General features: G+C 45.3%; 2 protein-coding genes across 3 annotated transcripts in view; one reads left to right on the forward strand and one right to left on the reverse strand.

Annotated features, from left to right (window-relative positions):
• SPO11 (SPO11 initiator of meiotic double strand breaks) overlaps positions 1-22343 on the reverse strand; it is a 103990-nt gene that overhangs the window by 41375 nt on the left and 40272 nt on the right. The window lies entirely within an intron of this gene.
• BMP7 (bone morphogenetic protein 7) overlaps positions 1-22343 on the forward strand; it is a 39353-nt gene that overhangs the window by 4838 nt on the left and 12172 nt on the right. The window contains exon 2 of the mRNA XM_012570263.5: positions 19608-19800. Within this exon, the coding sequence (XP_012425717.2) occupies positions 19608-19800 (193 nt within the window). The remainder of the gene's footprint in view (positions 1-19607; positions 19801-22343) is intronic.

Genomic DNA, 22343 nt, shown 5'->3' on the forward strand with positions numbered 1-22343 from the left:
CTTGTATAAATCAAAGATTTTCAAGGATATTTGACCTGGATTTGAACTTATTTGATCTTCACATATTTCCCACTTGAAACAAAGCAGATTAAAAGTTAGCCCTGGATGCCTGGTCCCGATCACATGGTTTGTCCATACATTAGGCCAAACCCTCGCCTTTTTTTTTTTTCTTTTTCTCTTCCACCTAATGCTGTTAAAAGCTCTCAAGCCTGAACAGGTCCATCCCATAATTGTTTTGGGCAGTGGGGATGTGTGCAGCCCTTGTGGTGTAACACTGGCTAAGGCAGAAAGCTCACAGCCAAGTAAAGGTAGAAGGACCATGCAGCAAGTGCCCATAGGTATTCTCTGAATGTGCAGACCCATCCCAGAGAGAATTTAATTAATTTCCTAATTTCCAGGTGTCTAACAGGCAGAGCAGGACAGGAAGTATTTACCTCTTCCACGTGGGTGTGCTGGCAGCAGAGAAAGGAGCAGCTAAGGGCAGATGTCCTTATGCAAGCAACAAGGACCTGGAAATTGTCCCCATCCGCTGGTACACAGCAGATTTATCCCGGAGCAGGGTCTTTCCTCTGCTCCCACCCAGGCTGTCCTGGGGGGGTGAATCCCCCTCTGGGAGCTGCAGTTTAGAAGCCAAAACACAACAGCTCTTATAGGGACAAAGCTCTTGAGGGAGACAAACCAGGTCTTGTGGTGCTGCTAACAGGAGCTGGGCACCAGTGGAGCGTGCAGGACCTGCTCCCAGTGCTCCCAGTTGTGCCATCCCGTGTCTCTGTGTGTGTCCCAGCACTCCCCCTGCAAAGGAGCTTTAATGGCCTCTGGACAGGCAGCACGAATCCAGGCACTACATTCCCTGGAAATAAGCCTGAAACACATTTTCGGGTCGGCGGGGAGAGACGTGTGAGAGAAGGTTACACAAGTGGTTGGAAACATTAATTAAAAAAAAGATTATAACTATTAAAGCCCAGTCAGAGCCGTTGACAGGCTCCTTTTAAATAGGACACTGTGATGTTTTAGTTTAATACATTCTGGCAGTGTCACCGGGGTTAAGGCTAATACTGGGATGTGTGGATCCTGTCATGTTATTGTCAGGAGGAATGCAGGGATTAGGTTGGAGAGTGGCGGTGGGTGAGTGCTGCAGCTGTGTACACTTATTATAAAAGATTTAAGTCCCACTGGTAAAATCAATATATTAAATTGCAAGAGCCCCTGTTTTTAATTAGTTTAAATCAAATATACGGTTAGTGCCATTAGGGCTGCTATCCTTGAATCAAGTGAGGAAATGCTAATATTTATATGGAAACTGTTAATTCGTGGTTAAAATGATAACACATTTAGTTTTATGCCTCTAAATTGTCCTAACTGGATGAGTACCAGTGGGAAGTTGCAATGATGGATGAAGTCATCTGAGCAAGAACACAAGTAAGCAAATTTTGATAGCATGCCGGATAAGGAGACTACCTGTTGATATACAGCATTAAGAGACCAGGATATTTTAAACTCTTTCCAATCCTCCTCTCTAGGGCCTACATCAAAGTACTTTTATGAATTAACTACATATATATATATAAAAAATACATACCATACTATACATAAATAAAATATGCCATTTTATATATGTATATTTCTTCTCTAAATGGAAGAAACTTCTAAATAAACTAGAGAGCTGTTTAAATTAGTTTCAGGTTGAAGATTTTCCTTCACAACTGTTTGAAATAAATGAGACTACACACAAGGACTAATCACATGGATAAAGTTCTGCACATGCTTAAGTTTGGAAGAATGGACACCCAAGAGAAAATTCTTGGCTAGGTCTTCATTGGTGTAAATTGTCAAATTCCTACTGAAGCTGGCCCAGTGGTCTCATTTATACAACTCTACGTCCAAAGTAATTCCCATAAACTCCCTCTTGATTTACACGAGCACCACTGAGAGCAGAATTGGGCCAAAGAAGTGCCCCTGTGTTGAAATAATGAGCATGCAGTAGTTTCTGCTAGAGCTTCACAGAGTTTTCTCTCCTAATCTTGAAATTGTTTCCGAGGGAAGTTTCCTTTGCTGCAAACAATGAAAACACGAACCAGCTCCTATTAGTCACTGCTTATCATTATTAGCCCGATCCATGTTGTTGAACTACAGCTGAATTCCCATCCTTGCAACAAACAATTTAGCAAATAATGTTTGACACAAATGTGAAACTGATATTTCTTAATACAAGACATATTTCATATGGAGAAACTTCAGTGCTGAAAGATTCCTGGTATCAAAATATCTGAATCATAGTACAAATAAACAGCGCCTTGTAAAGGCTGCGGGGCCAAATTCCGTGCTGGAGTAATTCCACCGAAGTTAGTGGAATGGTGCCAGGAGATAAACTGCCATCTAGATTTTTTTGGTGTTGAAGTGAAAATCTGTGCTACAAATAAGGTTGCAGGTAGCAAAGACTGAAATGATCCTAATTTCAAAAAGCCCTTTTGGAAATCCTTGTTTCATTGATGAGGACCCCAAAGTTCGCTGAGCCCCCCCCACCCCCTTTATTTGGGTGTATGTTCTATAATTCCATTTTTTTTACAAAAATATCCCTGATTTACAGCAGGTAGCAGAGAAGCCATCATGGGGTATAATCCCCACCATGCTGTGCCTTAGCCCTTCTTTTAAACAATTGTGCCATCTACCTCTCAGAGTCAGTGAAAATCCTTCAGTGATCCAGCCCGAGGGGATTGAATTAATGGCAACTTTGAGACTACAAGTTTTAGTGTAATTGCTTTATTGTTTTGGAACCAAGATGCTTACAATCCAGTTCCTGTGCAAACATGTTTAACGTGTGTTAATGTGTTTCAAAACCAGACCCTCTCCGCAAAATTCTGCTTTTCATTAATTGACATCAGTAGCATGGTACAGTATTTCAAAGCACTGGCCAAATATAAACTGTGTTTCTAATTTCCTTACTTTCCTGTGTTTGGAATGCCAATGTTAATGTGTTCCCGTGGAAGAGTGAGAGCTGCCAACCACAGTTTTATATAAATGGCTTTACAGTGCAGGGCTGCCAACATTAAATGATACTTAGGAATTTTCATGACATTTTGTATTTAATGCTGTGTGTGTGAGAGAGAGAAATTGAGGGAGATGTATGGCATGTTGAACAGCACAAGCTCCGATGATCAAGGCAAATGTTTCAAAAAATTTATCCTTCGAGGAACTGTTGCTTAATATTTCTTCTTATTTAGGATTTTTTAATAATCTGTGAGATGTTACATAGCATATTCCTTGTGCCCAGCAAAAAGCTGTTTTGCAGGGAACTTTGTTGCTAACGATCCAAACAATTCTCCCCCCCACAATAATTTTAGTTATTTATTAATAGATGAGCAGATGGACTTTAGTTTATGTTGTTCCTCTGATCATTCTGAACTGGATTGTAAGAATGTGATATTACTCAACGTGAGAAAATGCAAAAGCAAAAAAAGCTGCCACTACTAAGGAACAGGGGAATTAACTGATTTTGGTTGAACTGCCAACAGGTAATTTTTCTTTAGAAGAATAGGAGCAGCTAGATAAAATAATTTGCCTTTCTTAAAGAAAATCAAGCATTATCATAACTTCTTTAGTGGTATGTCTGCCTTTGTACATAAACCAAATGTGAAGTTCCCTTTTAACAAAGTTTATTATAAACTGATAATGGTAAAAACAAAGTCTGTTTATGTATTTCTCCTTTTATTCCTGGAAGATATTCAAAATACAAATTGTTCATGTTTCAGTGGATTCCCCTTAATGAGTGCTATGGTTTATCTCTCCATTTCCTCAGTTTATTGGAACAGGTGCAGTGTCTGCCATCTGTGCCAGCCCCGTGCTATACCAACAAACAAAGTGTTGTTTTGGTTCACTGGATTTAAAAGTCTCCTGAGAGTAAAGAAATGAAAGAGAAAGAATTTAGAAAGTGCCTAGTGAAGGAAAGGCACTTCAAGTAATGTGCTTTGTCACTCAAGTCTTCCCGTAAATTACCTTAAACTATTTCTAAACTGGTTGAAAAATATTATCCGTGGAAGATTAAGTTTCTGTTGCATCTCAGAGGTTCCACACTATTCTTTATCATCTCTATCCTACCACACTTGCTTCCAGGTTACAGTATTTTGTTGTCAGGTTGAATTAAATTTTACAGGAGTAAAAAAATCTTATTTCCTTCTCTTAAAGTGGAAGAACTGAATTTTCTTTTTTTTTTTTTTTTCTCAGTGTTTCTGCTTCCACCTCATTTAAGAGATACTGCAAATAGCCATCCAAGTTTAAACAAGATTATGTTGTAATTAGACAGACAAACTCATAATTATTTAAGGGCTAAACCAACAACAACAACCCTTTCAGGTTCATTTTGACAGTGTTTATCCAGTGTATCTGGAAAGGCTTACAATTAAAGTGCCTGAAGGGTGGGGATGAGATTTTTCAGCATGCAGTCAGTGCTATCGGGTCCACCTGGCCTGGGAAAGTATGCAGGCTTTGTAGTGGAGAAAATCCCTTAACTTAGATCTTCATGGCAAGCTCTTAAAAGCTACCTTCCTTAAAAAAACCCAAAAAACAAGGAAAAGGAGGGGAGAGGGAAGGCAGCTTCCCCCTAAGCAATAATTAAAGCGAGCAGGAGCTCTGTCCGTGCTGGGGAGCAGCAGATGAGCGAGAATCCCGCAGAGCATCGCCCTGGAAGGTTTTCCCTGGTGCACACGAGCGCTTTTCACACAAGCCCAGAGTTTGCTGTGGTTCTGCTGCGGCCTGAGCTGAGCTGAGCGATGCTGGGCTGGGTCTGAGCCCCACACAGCCCCACTGGTGTCACCTCAGCTCCTCACAGCCCCACTGGTGTCACCTCAGCCCCACTGATGTCACCTCAGCTCCTCACAGCCCCACTGATGGCACCACAGCCCCACTGGTGTCACCCCAACCCCACTGGTGTCACCTCAGCTCCTCACAGCCCCACTGGTGTCACCTCAGCCCCACTGATGTCACCTCAGCTCCTCACAGCCCCACTGATGTCACCCCAGTCCTACTGGTGTCGCTTTAGCCCCACACAGCCCCACTGATGTCACCCCAGCCCTCACAGCCCCACTGGTGTCACCCCAGCCCCACTGGTGTAATCTCAGCCCCACTGGTGTAATCTCAGCTCCACTGTTGTCACCTCAGCCCCACTGGTGTCACCCCAGCCCCACTGGTGTCACCCCAACACCCTCAGCTGCAGCAGCCTGGCCCCGGGCCCCCCCAGCAGTGAAGTCACCAGCCCTGACACCATGGAGGAGCTGGCACTGTGTCCTGTGCCCAGAGGAGCTGGCCCTGTGTCCCATGCCCAGAGGAGCTGGCACTATGTCCCGTGCCCAGAGGAGCTGGCATGGTGTGCCCAGAGGAGCTGGCCTCATGTCCCGTGCCCAGAGGAGCTGGCCCCGTGTCCGTGCCCAGCCTGGGGCTGTACATCTGAGCCTCACCTCTGGCCCTGGCCAAACCCTGCCCTTGGCACCGCCTTGGCACTGGGGGGGCTCCCTCGCTTTACCAATTGTTCTTCCCACAGCTCCGTGGCTGTAAAACTTTTAAAAAGAGACCAGAAGAGCTCCGGGAGAAGTATTGAAAAATGCTCATAAAATAATGCAGTACCAGTAGTTGGGAGTTTTAATGCTGATGGAGAGAAGAGTTTTTTCCTGGGTGAGGGCTGGGGATGGGGCTGGTTGTATTTGGTTGTATTTCTCTGTGTCAGTGCCTCCTGCAACACCCATTGACTGTAGTGAGTCCTTTGGCGCCACAAGGGAAAGCGAATTCAGATCTGTCATTTAAAGGGAACATTAGAGATTACTGTAATTTAGAAATCCTGAATTCTGTCACTTAAGTTGGAGTACTGTTCTTTTGTATCCATATTTTAGCAATTTTATTTTCATAAGACAATTATCTGTAATGCCGTGAATGATAACCAGTCATCACTAAGAGGAATCCACTCCTAATTGTATTTGTTCTACCCACAAGCTGTTCTTCCCTTGGTTCACAAGGTTAGAACTTATTGCTTCTTCCATCACTAAAAATATTCTGAACAATTTAATCTTCCTGCTTTTATTTGTTTATTACTCTGCAGTCATTATAAAAAAAGTCCCACAGGGACTTTTTAGATGTTAATAAAGAGTACTGCACATCACCTTTCCTGATCTTGTGTGGCGCTATAAACATTATGCCGAGTTTTAAGTTCCTCTTTCTGACCATATCCTTAAAAAAAATCAACATTTGTTAAGAGAATGAAGGGGATTTTTTTCTTTTTAACAAAAAGAAATAAAAGGGGGGGGAAAAAAAAGAAGTAACTTTAGCCTCAATCTGCTAGCTACATAAAACAGTAAATGTTCAGTTGAGGCAGGGAAAAACCAGAGCTGCTAGAGAGTTGTTGTTTCCTTTTGGAGGAAACAATAAATGTGCCCACTTGTATTTTAACAACATTACTACTGGGCCCCCTAATTACACAAATATACTTGTAATAAACTGCAGGAGAGAACTGAAAAAGAATGATTCATCACAGATCTTTCTCCTCAGCTCAAAAAGAAACTTTTGGGTAACCACTCTTAAATCTTGGCCCAAATCAGGAGATGAAGATATTTCAGCACTATGTGATGAATCATTTGTCTCCCGAGACAGGTGAAAAGGAGAAGCAAATCAGACATGTGGTGTAAAACTTCTCTCATTGGTGTGGACACAACTTTGACCTCTGAATACAAGAGTTCCTGCAATCCATGGCATGCACTGTAATCAAATTACAGAATTTTAGAGTCCGCATGCAGGGAAATCTCTGACCGTTCTGCTGCGTTAAAGCCTGACACAAGGAATACAGAAACACACAAAAGAACCCTGAACGAGGCAGAAATGCATCCAAGCAAACCCCAAATATTTCTTCAGCAAACAGTGGCTGTCATTTTGCTCATTAGTGCACAGCTGGGAGATGAGAGCTGCCTCACTGAAACCCTGCAGAGCCAGAGCAGGGAGGTAAATCTAAGCCAGTGTGTCTGATGCACTGAGAGTCTCTCCTCCCTGGGCTGGCAGCTGAAGCCCAGCAAGCTTCAGCTGAGCTGGAGAAGAGTGCTCTGTGCCCCTGCTCCTTCTGAGATGCTTTCACAAACCCCACTCACTCCTTTCTGTGCTACTTTTCCCAGTTGCACACAAAAGGACGTGAGCTGCGCTCCCTCCATTCACCCCTGCGAGGGCACCAGGGTGTATTTCAACAGCTGATCTTTTACCCCAGGACTGCAATTGCAAAATTGTGTTTGAAGACACACAAAAACCAAAACAAACCAGAAAATGCTGTTGTTAGGGGCTGACTCAGGAGGCCTGGATGGCCCAGCCCTAGTGAGAGGAATCCAGCAGGGCTGTGGTATGCAGGGCTAGGTGCTGCTGATGTCACTGATGGGCTTATCTTGTACCAAAAGAAAATTCCTCTTGTATAAAAGGGATCGTGGGTGGGAATTAAACTGCAAATAAATCTTTGCCTCACCCTCAGATGCCGTTATGCCTGGGGCATGGGCCACCAACGTTTGGAGTGTAAAGGGGACACACTCATGGATGTGCCATGCTCTACACGTGGATATACCACGTTTATCTTCCTGAGGACATTCCTGAAATAACAGTTTAACCTTGCCATCACTCTGAGACACTAACATTTTGCATCTGCAAACAGGAGTATATGTGGGTGTCAGCAACCCCCAGGACCTACATTCACAGCTCTCGGGGCTGTATAGGGTTAATAAAGAACAAACAGCTGCCTGCCTATTTCTCAATAAAATAAATGTGTTGCACGGCAAATGTTCCTAGAAAGCAAAAAGCTCCCATGCATAAGCTGAGTCCCACCACAGGCTAAAGGACAGAGAGGACGTGTGGTGCTGGCAGGGAGGGTCATTCCAGGCAGTGACCTCCTCTCCAGGTCCCTGTCCCAAACCCAGTGCCCCACCTGAGCTCGCCTCTCTTGGCAGCACAGAGGAAACATGATGATCTCAAAGAAAAATGTGAACTAGGTCACCAAGTCACACTTGCATGGGGAAGGGCACTCCACAGCGTCTTTGTAAGCAGCAACTGAAGTTCCTAATGGTTATTTTCCAAAAACATCCTTCCAAATACTTCATTTCTGTCTAATAATTATAAACCCTGTTAATACCCCTGGACCTCCCACGTGCAGAACACCTGGGAAGGAGGGATGGCTGTGACAGCCTGCGTGCAAGGAGAGCACAGCCCTGGCAGGGATTTCCCCTCTGGGGCTGCAGGACCTTTCCCCTCAATGCTTTGCTGTCCCCTAATCTCCAGCTCTCCTGCCCAGAGCTGCAGATGTTTGTCAGTGCACAGACAAGCTGGAAAGGCCCAGCTGGCCGTGGTCTTGGGGCACAGCTCAGTGTGTACATTCCAGGCTGAGACTTTGCTGATCACAATCAAAGGCTGAGATCCTTATCTGATGGCCTCCTGCCTGATATCTGCTGCTTATTTTGTAATATCCCACAAACCACTCTCTCAACAACGCCAGAATCTGGGATTTCAGCTGAGAAATCCAGCAAGTCGTATGGCTTCAAACCTGGGAAACTGGTTTTTAATTATTTTCCTTTTATCCCAGTAAACCACAAGAAAGGCTGGATTCCCTGCAGCTCCTGCCGTGCTCCTCCCAGGGTGCCTGTGCAGGTGTAGGCCCACACTCCTGCAGCGTTTGGGGGGATGCTGGCATTGTTGTGGCAATACAATATTAAAGGAGGATTAATTAGATTTATGCTGTTTATTTGGGCAGCTGTTCAGTAGATGAAAGGAAGTCTGATGCAAATGAAATGAATAAGCCTTAAGAGGCCAATGTCCAGTCACTTCTCCACTTGTGTCCCTCAGCACAGCTGGTGCAGAAACGGGCACATTCCTTTGGAAAAATGAGGCATTTGAAGATTCCATCAGCTGAGCTTTCCCTTTCAAGTGTTGCCAGTAGATGCACAACACATACATGTACTTTTAAAAGACTTTTATTTTGAACTCAAGATGTGAATCTATGGCATTAAGAAAAGCAGAACAATCCTTTATTTAGCTGCACCTGCACCTTAATGCCTAATGAGTTTAGTCTGATGGAATCCAGACCTCAGGAAGGATTATAAATTCTCATTTGATTTCATTTACTTCTAAAATACCTTAAACCAGCTGTACCAGTCCAGAATCCAGTCCTTCTTTCTCTATCAGTTTTCCAAGTGTTGAATCTTTTGCTGTCTTAAGTAAATTTATGCTATATATTTTATATGCATTTTATTACTGCAATAGTAATAAAAAACAGAGAGCAGCTTGGAAAAAAATCATGTAGTAGACGATAATCAACATATAATCATCTTAACTTAAAAGCATCAGATTATGAGCACAACTTTCATAAAGTTCTTTTGGCCCTGGAGGAAATATTTGGAACTCACTGACACCAGAACTACCTTTAGCCATTTCTGTCTGTTTTGTGTAAATAAATCAGAGATGCTCAGGCAGTGACCTTCCCAAAATTACTGACTCACGCTGCTTATTATGAATAGTATCTAATTTATCAAATAAGACTTATTTACCCCAGTGTAGGCACTGGAATGCAAGGGAAAAAAATTGATCCTGTTACACCTCTGCATGATCAAATCATTGCATTGAAGAATTAGTATAACAAGATTTGATGTTAATTTGCATGTCCTCTGCACATGCCATTTGCAGATTGAGGTGCCTGTGCTCCCAGCAGGCTCCCATTTTCCTGCCAGTCCTTCCCTTGTGGGCTTTTCCCCCATTTCAGTCTTGCCTGTAGCAGTCTCACACTGCCTCTTACCTCCCCTGGCTGAATATACTTTATTTCTGACCAGATCTGCTCAGCCACTTGTCTCTCCTTCCTTGGGCCTGGGGATGTTTCCATCTGCTCAGTGTGTACAAGCAGTCAGGGCAGGCTGCTGGTTTTTGCATCAGTGATATTTTGAGACCTGCTCAGTCTCAGAGCAGGTTGCAGGAAGCACCTTGGGCCCCATTTGTCAAGTGTCTGGACTGGGGGATTATTTTTCTCAATAAACCTTATTGCCACTTAACTTTTCTCCCTCTGTGCTCTACAGCCTCTTCCCCCTCGAGACACCCATCACCCTCCTGCTTTCTGCTCCTCCCTTTTCTGTGCTGTGGCTGCCACCTCAGCCTGATCCTCATCTGGGTTCCTCCCCAGACTGCTGCTATCTCCGTGACCCTTGGATGCACTGGCAAAATGTGTGACTTGCAATTCACACCTAAGCTGGCACAGCTTTCCTGGGAAGTTGGCCTGGCCAGATACAGCTCCCTGATCCCACAGCACCAGGGAAGCAGCCTTGCTGTGCCCTGAGCTACAAAGTCAGTGAGCAGTGTGATGTAGCCATCATCTCTGCCCAAATGTACTCCTGCATCTTCACATACCTCCCACAGCTGCACCCAGAGGATTTGGGGGATGTGTTAGACAGCACATGGCTGTGTTACTGCACGTTGTGCAGACAGAGAAAAGAAAGCAGGAGCATTTATGAGCTTCTGCCTGTCCTTTTGCTCACTGCTCAGTTTGGCTGCGGGGCCATTTCTAGGGCAGGGTGTGGAGCAGAGCTGAGTCTGCCTTTGGGCGCTGGGCACTCCCCCGGTCCCTGCAGGAGCTGTGGCAGCCCCTGGCTTGGAGCTGCTGTCCTGTGCATCCCATCCTTCAGGTCCAGAGAGCACAACAGCCCTGCTCTGTCAGGAGTGAGCCCCAGCCTGGGTTAACCCTGCTCCCGGTGCCAGCACGAGAGCTCGAGACATCTGTGGTGGCCACAGCACTTGGGGGGGACACAGGATTTGCTGCATCACCACAGTCCCCAGCTTGCCTCTCTGGGAAACAGCCACCCACAAGGTTTTGGGAATAGGAGAGATGCTGAGGTGAACCCCCAGGGCAGCACTGTCCTGGGTTCCCCCTTTGCTGTGGAAGGAGGAAGAGAAACAGGATTTGAGAGCCTGGAGAGGAGGCCCTGCAGGAGATTTCTTTATAGTGGATTCCAGGAGGATGAAGGTAGAAATAGAGGGAGTCTGTCAAAAGGTACAACTTCATGAACTCCCATTTTTTTTCTTTTCCCTGTCACCCCTCCCTGAATTCTCCATTCCCTCACACCACTCAAATCCCACAGCAGTCCTCAGTGCATTACAGCAGCTGCAGATGGATTGCAGCTCCATGTGCTGCTGTGTTTCACATGACAGGGCTGTGAATAAGGTATTCTGTAGAAACACATCTCTTCCCTGCTTATTTAACTTTGCTTTCCCCAGATACACATTTAGACACAGCAAACAGCACCAGGAGTCACACCACCACCGGTCTGTTTACTATTAGGAGAGTTTCGTGTTCGCAGAGCAGTCCCACGTGTAAATTTTTCACAATACCTTTCATCTTGTCTGGCTCTGCTTTCAGCAGAGAAACCACAGCCTAAGCGGGCACCCATCAGGGCACACTCGGGAAAGAAAATGGATTACCTGTGCATAACCTGCCCAGAAACTTCATGGATGTTCTTTAAAAAGAAACGATTTTACCATCCAGCATTGCCTCAGAGTGTCTGCAGAGAAATCCCAGCAGGGAACGTCTCTAGATTCAGACAGCAGCACGCACGATTCTCTCTGTCCTTTCCTTCCCAGTGGCTGTTTCCCCCTTTGCCATCTACCATACTTGGGAATTTTAACTTAAAGGACTCGTGGGTGACACATGGAGTGAGAGGATGTGGTGACTCCGATGTCCTCTGGTCCCCAGGCCACATTCCGTGGTGGCACCCTGGGGAAGCAGGCGGCTCCTGCCCCGCGCTTGGAAGCCCTGCCTGGTCCAGCACTAACCCCAACACTGCAAGAACACCAATTTAGCAACACCAGGAAGGGAGAAACACCAATTTCTGTCCTGAGCAACCCTTGCTAGCTGAAGTTTGACTTAGTCAGGAAGAACTTGCTGCTGTTTGGGAGATAATTAAACCCATCTTCCCTCGCCCGGCTGTTTGCACACGCACAATGATACCATTGTTCAGAGTCATGCAACACATATGCTGACATTAAAGTGTTTAATCTTGTAGTACAGTATTCCATTATTTTTTGGACATCTGTACATGATAGAAAGGCTACGTATTAAGGGATTTGTTGACAAAGAAATGGCTAATGCTGATACATGTGTGGACTGAAAGGATCTTTCCAAGTTGTGTTCTGCAGGAGGGAGGCTGCTGCTTCCCAGGCCTGAAGCCTGGCACAGATGTGATATGCACTGTTGCTATTACCACTTTTCAATTTATAACAAGGAGTCAGTGTTCAGAAGAATTTTGGAAGCTCCCTGCTGGGTTTGTGGCTAGGTGGTCTTGCTGGCAATACCAGCTCCATGCTGAAAGCTGAAAAAATGAAGTGATGGCTAAAGGGAGAATATTAACTCCAGAGGGTTTTTTTCCCCCTTTCGAAGCAAAAATGCTTACCTCAGATCACTTTGGAGAGTGAGCACTAAAGAATTTCCAGCCTCTGGGTTTGGGGATAGGGATTTATGCAGGCTGGTTTCCATCTTCTTTGAAATTAGTGCATTAATCCCGCTCTCCACCCATGGATGGGGCAGGACTTTGCCCTGGCATACACTGAATTTACCATGCAAGAAACAGTTTATCACCTTCTCCTCCCTCTGCCTGGCTGTAAAATGGGTCCCTGAGCAGGGAGCAGCTGGGTGCAGGTTCCCTTCTGCTCAGAGCAGCCCCTTCAGCAAAGGGCACACGGGGACAAGGCATCAGGGCAGGGCTTGGAGAGATCAGCCCAGCGCCCCCCAAATATCTGGGGCTGCTGAGCCTGTGGCTCAAGGACAGGCTGTGTTTTAAGAAGTGGCAGGATGGCAGCAATCCCCAGTGATGGGATGCATTAATGAGTTACAGGAAAACCACTGGGTATTTTTCTAGTAAGCTTATGTCACAGATCAGAATCTAGGCTGTATTTGTTTTTCCTTAGGTTTCTCCAAAAACCTGCATTAGCTTTGAGATGACTTGGAGAGCTGCAGCTATTCCATGTAAAAGGCCTGCCAAATACTGTTTTTATCACTCTTTAAAAAAAATTAAAAATATATCTCATCACACACCCCAGGACATTTGCTCTACTCCATTTATAGAACTCCCAATTTATATTCTTCAACTATTTCTTCAATTATTTCTGTAACTGCTGCTTTAGCTGCCTAATGTCAGCATGTAAATCATGAAGCCGAGAGAATGAAACAGATGAAAACCAATCACAGAACTTTGCATTCCCAAATTCTTGCCATTATAAATTTCCTGCCACTGCCCCTGTAACTCTTGCTGTCAAGCACAATGAGGAGGGAAACATGTGCCTTCGCAGGCTGTGGCCTGGCATGACATTATTGCAATAATCTTTATTATAGTCCCCCTTTTCCTCAGAAAAATGTAAGGACTGACCTCGCATTTCTTGCTCAGTCAGGCGTCCTGCTGAGCCCAGTAGGCTCTTTCAGCTGCAGAGACCGCTGGATCCTTCCCCTAATTGCTTTCCTCCTTCTTGAACCTCAGCAACATAAGGAGAAAAGGCCTATATTTCATAAGTGCCATGGTTTTATCCACCAATTTAGAGACAAAGAAGTGCAATTTATAGAGGGAACATTTAATGCCTGTTAATTAGAAGCCCATCAAGAGGTCTCGAAGTTGGCATCCCGAAAATTTACAGCTCAGTTTCACAAGCACCACAAGCCCCGAGCCCAAGGGGTGGCCCTGGCCTCCCTCCCGCCGTGCTGGGAGGTCCCTGGTCCTCTGGGAGAGGACAGCATCCACCCAAAAGATCATCTGGGAAAGGGAAAAGTTTTTTCCAGTTGAAAACACTTCCCAAGGGAGACGGGAGGGTGAGGCAGGAGACAGGAGTGGAGCTTCCCTTTGAGGCTGGGAGGGCTGGTGGGGCCCAGGTGGAGCTGTTTTCTGGGAATCTCCTGCTCTGCGCTGAAATGATGCCACAGAGCTTTCTGAAGCTTTGGCTTCAGTCTCAGGAGGTGATGACGGAGGGAAAGAAAGGTACATTTTCTTGCAAAGTTCAGATAAGACTTCGCACTGCTGGATGCAGATGTGTCAGAGTTTGGTTCACTGAGGCTGAGATCCATCCACTGGATCCCAGATCCATCCAGACAGCCCCCAGCCACCTCTGAGGAAGCAGTGCCCATTTTCTGTAGCTCTGAGCTGCTGGAGAGAAAGCAGAGAAACTTTCCTACCCTCTAAACTACACAGGTAGACTCTGAAAGCCTGTTAGGCCTTAATGCCAGATTCTGGCAGAATTTTTTTGCATCCAAATCTCTGAGGGGTTTCTCAGGCAGCTGCTGATGGCTCAGCAGCAGCCTGGCTGAGAGGCTGGGGCAGGGGGGGTGTTGTCTTTTGAAATCTATTTTCCTTTGACTTATCTTTCAGTCTCAGGAATTCGGGACCTTTTATCTATTTGAGATTAAAGTCCTTTACAAATCCCTTCTGGCCTTTTTCGGGAGTGAAGAAGTTACAGACACCCTACTGCACATTCCTTCTGGTGCCTTTTTCCATTGTAAATGAGAAACAAGTAGCTCTAATTGTTGTAAGCACTACAATAAATGAGACAACTGCTCTCAAAGTGCCCTATAAAAACAATTAACATATTATCAGTTGAAAGCGTTAACAAGAAAATTTAAGTTTTTACTTGTTTATATATTCAAAGTATATTCTAAGTGCATCACCCAAACTTGACAGGGAGGAAGAGGTGTGGAATTACCAAAGCTTCCCCAGTCTGGCAACCTGAGAATGGAGTCTATTCATCTGATGTTGAGCTTCTTTCTGAAAAGCAGTTTTTTACATCTTCAGAAAACAAGAGAGCAAAAATACCTAACAAGGGAGATTGGCCTCCCGTGAAATCCATTGAAATTAGTGAAAATATTTCTATTGACTTCCCCGGCATTTAGATAAGCTCTTTAATGCTTCAATAATAATTATTTTTAACACAGTCATTCTTGGATAAAAATCTTGTGATTCACTAGTGCTGTGCTCAACACCTGGGGCTGGTGGCTGGCACGGTGCTGCTGTGCTGGGTCCCTGGGCTGAGCTGGGATTTTTGGGGAGAAATGAAAACACTGCAAGCTGTGCCTCACCATAATCCCTGTGTCGGGCTTGGCCTTCCAGCAATCCCTGACACAACCCCAAAGGTCCAACCAGGATCTGCAGAATTAGCTCAGGTTGGCTTTGCACTTCCCAGCAGAGATTTACAAAGGAAATGCAAAGAGTTGTAGTTAGTTTATTTCTAACCTCAACATACTTTGCTGTGAAAATGACCAAACGTGGGATCAGTTTCAGTGTCCAGCTTTATGCTGATGTTTCATTTGCTTTGGAAATTTGGGCACCTGGGCTGTTAAATCAGGACCACAAGGTTTTCTGTCCAACATTATTTTTTTGGTACTGTCTTTAACTGTATTGCTGCAAGCTCTAAATATCAACAGCCACACTGTTTCATCCCTGTCTGCTGATGTTTTTAACTTCTGTATCTTCAGCACACGTCGGAACAAGCACCCAGTATTTGTTGACATTTTATCTCCAGCTTTCCCATATTTTCGGATCTGATACCTGGCTGCTCCACACCTGAGCACATGTACCCATCCTGTTTTCTTTTAACCATCCCTCTCAGTTGCACAACTGCCCCTCTTGCATCACCAGCAGGCCACAACAGAGGCTTGGGGAGCCAAAGGACTCCAGAGAGCTGGGAGCCCTCTGTGTGAGAGAGCAGCACTCAGATCCTGCTCAGATAGCCAGGCCAGCCTTTCAAAGGTGCTGATCTGACTTGCATATTTGTGACAGGTGTGGCCAAGCTACCGATAACACCAGCCTGAGACATTCCTTGTTTTGGCTGCGTGCTTTAATTGTCCCCCCACGATTTTTGGTGTCTTGCTTATTTTCTCATGCAGCTGATGTCCTCCTCCACCCCACAGCTCTCAACTCCCTTTGTCTCCACCCTTGCCAAGGACTATGCCAGAGGGTGTGTCTGATGATCCTCATCCACCATAGCTCCAATTGACTGCCACACTCACCATGCCAGGGGTTGTTTTACACCAGCAATTTCTGAGCCCTGTGTTCAATTTGGCCTTCTGAGTTAGGCCAGATTAAGCCCTGTGTTAAATTAGGCCAAATTAAGTCAGAATTTGTCTGCAGTGGTTGTGCCTCCAAAATGCAATACTGCTTCTAAGAATGAGGAGAGGCTGATGTTTACACACACATCACCTGCGAGTGACTTTGGATTGTTTTTTAAGGAGAGGAAATGCAATGTTTTCCCACAGTCAAGGCACACAGTCTGTTTCATAGCAGAATTATTTTTCAAGGGTGTTCTTCCTTTTCCCATTTTACAACCTTTGATTGCACATCCAGAGCTTTGGCTTCCTCTCCAAGCAGCTGCCTTGCCAAGGCATTTGAATTGTGAGCTGGAATTTCCAATGTTTGAAATTAGCATCTGGGCTAAAACCATTCACCAAAGCCTTTGGGTAGTAGATTTGTGAGAACTATGAGCCTGGGACAAAGATGACTTGAAGTTCTGTGGGCAACAGGGCTATGAAGCATATCCAGCAAATATTCAAAACTCTTGATGTCTTTTAAGGGAGCTTTTAACATTAATTTAACATGAATGGCTAACAAACAGCAGAGATTAAGTCCTTCAAGGATGACCAAAGGTTCTTCTTATGGTCATTTTGTCAGTAGGGATCATGGATTTTATAAATCTAATGGAGCAACCACATTCACATCCAAAGAGCTGTAGCAATTCTCTTGACTGTTTCAGTGGACACTTAAAATACCACTATTCCCCCCTGCCTTTTTTTAAGCTCTGCCCCCCACTCTCCCCCTTCCAGCTCCTCAGGTAATTAACTGGAAATGACCCAGTTGCAGCATTGTCAAAGGTCTGACACCCATCAAACCCAGGAAACTCAGGCTCCTTGAATGCTCCCCTGCTTACCCCGTGCTGTTGTGCTTAAGGTATTAAAGGGGGCTACAAAAAGTGCTTGATCAGATATACTGTACCTTATGTTCCCAAATACCAGCACACAGCAGCATGACTTAGGGATAGGGTTTCAGCTTTCATAATGAAGAGTCTTGCTTTTATGAGCTCGAGTCAGACCCTTAACGTTATTTTAACATAGATTTTGGTGTTTAATTATGTAATAAGATTTACTGCAGTCATCCAACAGATGTTGATTCAGGGTCAGTGTTTCTCGTAAATTAGTTCTGAAAGGATTTGTTACTTCTGGGTCAGCAGATAGGTCCAGAGTGCAAAGAAAAAGGGGAAAAACAATAAACACTGAGTTGAAGGGTTTCTTGGGATTCTTTCTTCAGTTACATATCCACATATTTTCATGATCTTAATGACTATAGCCACAGGAATGTTTGCTTTAACACTAAAGATGGCTCAGGCCAAAACCCTATATCCAAACATCTGCAAAGCATGGGAAAGTTCAAACTTTGGGGCTCTTTATTTTATGACCCTGGCTGTTATTTTTTCATACTAACACGACACATTTTTCTAGGGCTCAGCAGTGGGAATTGCTGTGAACTTTAGCAGCACCCCAAAAAGTTTCACCTTCATGTGCTTGTTGTCAGACCTTGTGTTTAAAGTGCCGCTAAAGGCCAGTGTTGGTTGATGTAGTTGTCATCACACACGTACTGAAAAACTGCACCCACCTTCCTCTGGAAATTCGGCCTTCCCATGTCTTTGGAAGCAAATCAGATTTGTACATCCTACTGCTAACAGCTGCAACTAAAGCCACACAGCATCATACTCATTGTTCTACGTTTGTGGTTAAAGGAGTGATTCCATATTAAAGTATTTTTCATTCCATTTTAATTTAGTTGCAGATAAATTCCTTTAAAACTGAAATTATGCTCTTTATATCTTATTCTGTTAGGAGTACTTTGGAGGAAAGGGATTGAGGCTTGTTTAATAGTGTTGCTAGCATGTCTAGGGCAGCTGTAGCCTGCCAAGTCTTTCACAAACACTGGTGAATATTCACAATATTCCTCCACATCAGGGTATAAGACACTAAATGTTGCCCCTGAGATGTTTTAGTAGAGGTGCAACAGAGACTGCCCAACACATAAAACCATTTGCTGTACTTAATCACCTTTGTCTTGGAAAGTTTAGAGGTTTCATACCTAAAAAACTCCTCTGAGATGAATCCCAGCTATGAGTAAGAGCTCTGAAGCATTTCCCTGAGCAGCAATCACACAGTGGCAAACTGGACTGCTCACAGAGGGGATGTGAGAGAGGAGGAAGAGTCCATGGCCAGCAGCTGAGCCTGGGCCAGCAAAGCAGTGCTGAACCTGCTCCATGGACACAGCCCCGCTCCCAGAGCCTGCCCACGCTCTGTCCCTGCCATGGGGACACCCTGGCCAGGGCTGATCTGTGTTTGCACCACGCAGAGCTGTAAATTTAAACAGCACTTTCCAGACCCGGCCTTGAAACTCCTCTTTTTCAGGAGTAATTCCCATTAAGTCAATGGATTTACACAATGGATTTGCTGCTGCCAGAAGAAAATCAGGCCTGTAGAAAGACACACATTCTTCGCCAAGGAAATCTCAGAGCTAACTACTTGAATTGTGCAGTCAAGCTGCAGAGAGGTCAAGTGGACAGACGACAGGACTGGGACATATAGGAAGTCCCTGGTTCAAACCTCAGCTCTTAAAATGTCATGCGTTGTGACCTTGGGCGAGTCAGTTCATCCCCTTATACCTCCATTTCCCCCTTTTCCTTTGTCTGACTTGTCTGTTTAATTTGGAATTTGTTCCAAGAAGGGTGCCTAGGCTCATGTGTTGGGCTGGGGCACTGACACCTCTCCTCCCCCTTGCTGGAGGACTGGCTTGAAGTCTTTGTTTGCTCCCAGCACTGAGCCCCTGCTTCCGTACCACAAGCAGGGTTCCACAGGACCACCAGCTGCCCGTCAGGGGACAGGCAGGCCTGTCACCCCGTGGGATAACACACATCCATCCCAATGCCGGCCTGGGAGGATCTGGCACTTGTTATTTCACTTGTTATTTCAGTCAGGGTTAGGAGGTGGAAAAAAGTCCTCACTTTGAGCAGTTTCTTCACAGCCCTGATCACTAAAGATCTTTTAAAATGAAATCTTTGACCCTACGGAGCGGAGCCATGAGCTCGTGATGAGTTCAGCTGGCACCAAATGTGGGTCACTGGCATGAAAAGCCTCAAGGGCTGGAATTTGTGTCTGTAGTGTGTGGGTATGTGTGTGTGTGTGATTGTCAGGAGCAGAGCCAGGCCAAGAACCAGCACTCCTGAAAAGCCCCATCTGTTTGTCTCAGCTCCTTCCCACAGCAGCTCGGTCCTTATCGGTGGCAAACGTCCAGAGTCACTTGTCAAGCACAAAACTGCCAAAAATCATTAGAACACAATGGCCCCCTGTACCAGCCAACTGTAAAAGTGTTCCAAAGGGAGCCTGATAAACACATATATGCCCACAATAGCCCAGAGAGAGGCAGGTATTTCCTCTGTGCTTTAGTGACCTGAGCAGCCCCATCAGATATTCCCGCCCTTCTCTGTTGTGGCACTGGCAGCGTGTTTGATGGCGAGGGGAAGGGGAACAAAGCAGGTGGCTAATGGTCTCTTTTCTGTTCCAGTGGAGCATGACAGAGAGTTCCACCACCAGCGCTGCCACTACCGAGAGTTCAGGTTTGATCTCTCCCGAATCCCGGAGGGGGAGGCGGTGACGGCGGCCGAGTTCAGGATCTACAAGGATTACATCCGCGAGCGCTTCGACAACGAAACCTTCCAGATCAGCGTCTACCAGGTCCTGCAGGAGCACCCGGGAAGGTGAGGGCCCACAGGGAGACCCTGCTGGGAGCACAGGCTGCTTTGGTCCTGCCGGGAGCTGCAGCCGGTGCTCTCGGAGATGCTGGTGCCAGCAGAGCAGCGGCTGGGCTTGGCTTTGGGGCGTGCAGGGGATCCCAGCCCGGGCTGCTGCAGCAGCTCCTGCGTGTTGAGATGTGGCAGAGGTGCCCTGGAGCATCCCCAGCACTCCTGCTCTGGCCCCTGGGAGCACTCAGTAGCCAGGCCATGTGCCAGTGCAGAAAAAACTACCATAAACCGGGAATATTTGGAGATTTCTGGAAGTACTCCCTCCTTCCTCCTGCCTCTGATGGATCCTGAGGTGGCAAACCCAAATGCTTCCTTTGGAATTGTAGCTTAATTACTAGCCCTTATTATCAAAGGCATTCGAGTTCCCTAATTAACAAAGACAGATGACACCATGCTTTTTATATTGACTGATTGTTTTGCATGTGCAAAACTACAAGATGAGCCATTAAATCCCTTCCAAGCAATTATTAATGTATGCCAAGCTCCCTGACAAATCCTCCAGGGAACTTGAATAAGAACATATGTTCAATTTTCTCATCTGGTTTTAGTTCCAATTAATCAGTAATCCCAAACCACTTATCAAAGGCACTTAGTTTCATTTGCACATATTTCTTCTACATACAAATCCCACCCAAAGTAAGATTGCATTTATTTATGTGAAAAGTATTTACAATCACATTCTAGTCAGAAGTTATTCTTTAGGACTGCTAAATATGGGCTAATAATACTACAGTCCTAATTTAGGTTTATGAAAAGAGAAACACTAGGGATTTAAAAAGTGGAAAGTCCAAAAGGGTAAGAAAAAAAGTATAATCAGGACTCTGGCTTTATAGTTTTATAAGGGCTAATAAAAATGCAGAAAAATTGAAATATGTCAGGAAACCTTGACAACTTTTTTTTAATAGTGAGAATTTCTACTAGCTTTGCTGGATGGCAAAAATATTTAACTACTGGTGTGTTTTCTTCCACATCTGAAATTCTGATTTTATAGCTTAAAACTCACGGTTCTCCTGGCATTTCTAATGATGCAATTATTTGCAGTGTTTGGGGACTGTGCTAAAATGAATCTATTTTTATTAAACAGTGGTAATTCAAATTGTACATTTTAACCAGATCTTCCTTAAAGGAGAAGGCAACAAGCCAGAGCCGTGCACAGGACCCATCAGATTTCCTGCTTACCCTAAACATTTCAGTTTATTCCCTCTTAGGCCATTCCAGAGGCAGCAGCCTGCTTTTGCTGTATTTCTTGAGTGGGTTATTTAGGTGCAGGCCTGCAGGGACATCCTTCCAGCCTTGGGAAGAGCAGGAACTGCAGATGTGCTGGCAGAGGAGGAGGTACCCACCTGTGTGCCAGGGCACTGGGGAATTGCCAGGAACCTGTTCTGGAGTAAATGACCTTCCTCATCAGATGCCAGGGAAGCTCCCCCTCAGGTCCTGGTGAGTGAGGTGCCCACTAGGAATCTTACTGACAGAGTCAGGGTGAGAGCTGATATCTTAATTTTACAGTGGTGCATCCAGAAGTTGGTTACAGCTTTGTTTAGAGAGGATGGGAAGGTACTGCTGGGAATAGCTGTGTGTGGAGCAGCAGATGTTTCTGCAAACTGTCTCCTCCACTTATTCCTATTCCTAAAGGAAAAAAAACATGTGCAAAGGGTGGGCATATACATCAACCACTGTCTGGAAGAGGTGAGGAATCTTGCTAATGATACAGATGTTCCAGCTACAAGATTAGATGCAATTTTACTGCATCATATTCACCACAGCAACACTATTTTTAATGAGTCTCCGTGCATATTCCCCTTTTGCATACATTTTGGCACAGGCCATGACGAGTTTTGAACAGTTTGTCCTGAAAAAATATTCCTGTTGGTTTGGATTGACCAAAGGTAAAAATATTGTCACTAACATTTGTAAAAATATTTGCTCTTTTTCTGCATTTTTCCACTGACATTTTCCACCCGGCTCTGTCACAGCCCAGTCATCCAAGTCAGTGTGTCATTGGGCAAGTGGAGAAGGAAAACAAACTCTCTCCAGTGTTGATCAAAAAACACCCATTGACTTTGATGCTTCCTTGGCTGTTTGTCTCATCCTGAGCCGTGGAAAGTCAGCCCCATCTGACGTTGTTAGCAACAGGAGCAAAACAAAGCCAAACCCTCCCATGCAGGCAGGGAAACCTCTGCTGCCTTTGGGTTTCCTTCTCCCAGGGCTCTTCTGACACAGAAGCACTGCTGGAATTGCCTTTTGAGCCCTGAAGCTGAAATGCTCCAGGCTGGTGCTGCTCCTGTGCAGTGCCCAGGGCACAGCAGCTCCTGCCAGGCTCCTGGGGCAGCTCAGCATCATAGACACAGCAGAGAGCAGGACAGCTCCCAGAGCCACACAGCAGCACAGGCTGAGCTGGAGAGCTCAAGCTGGGGAGATTTTCCTCTGTGAGATGTGCTGAAGGCAGGATTTTCAGTTAAACCACAGAAGAGCCTCCAGTTTGGAGGGTGTGATGGTGC

This window comes from Taeniopygia guttata, chromosome 20, assembly GCF_048771995.1.
Source record: "Taeniopygia guttata chromosome 20, bTaeGut7.mat, whole genome shotgun sequence".
Lineage (NCBI taxonomy): Eukaryota > Metazoa > Chordata > Aves > Passeriformes > Estrildidae > Taeniopygia > Taeniopygia guttata.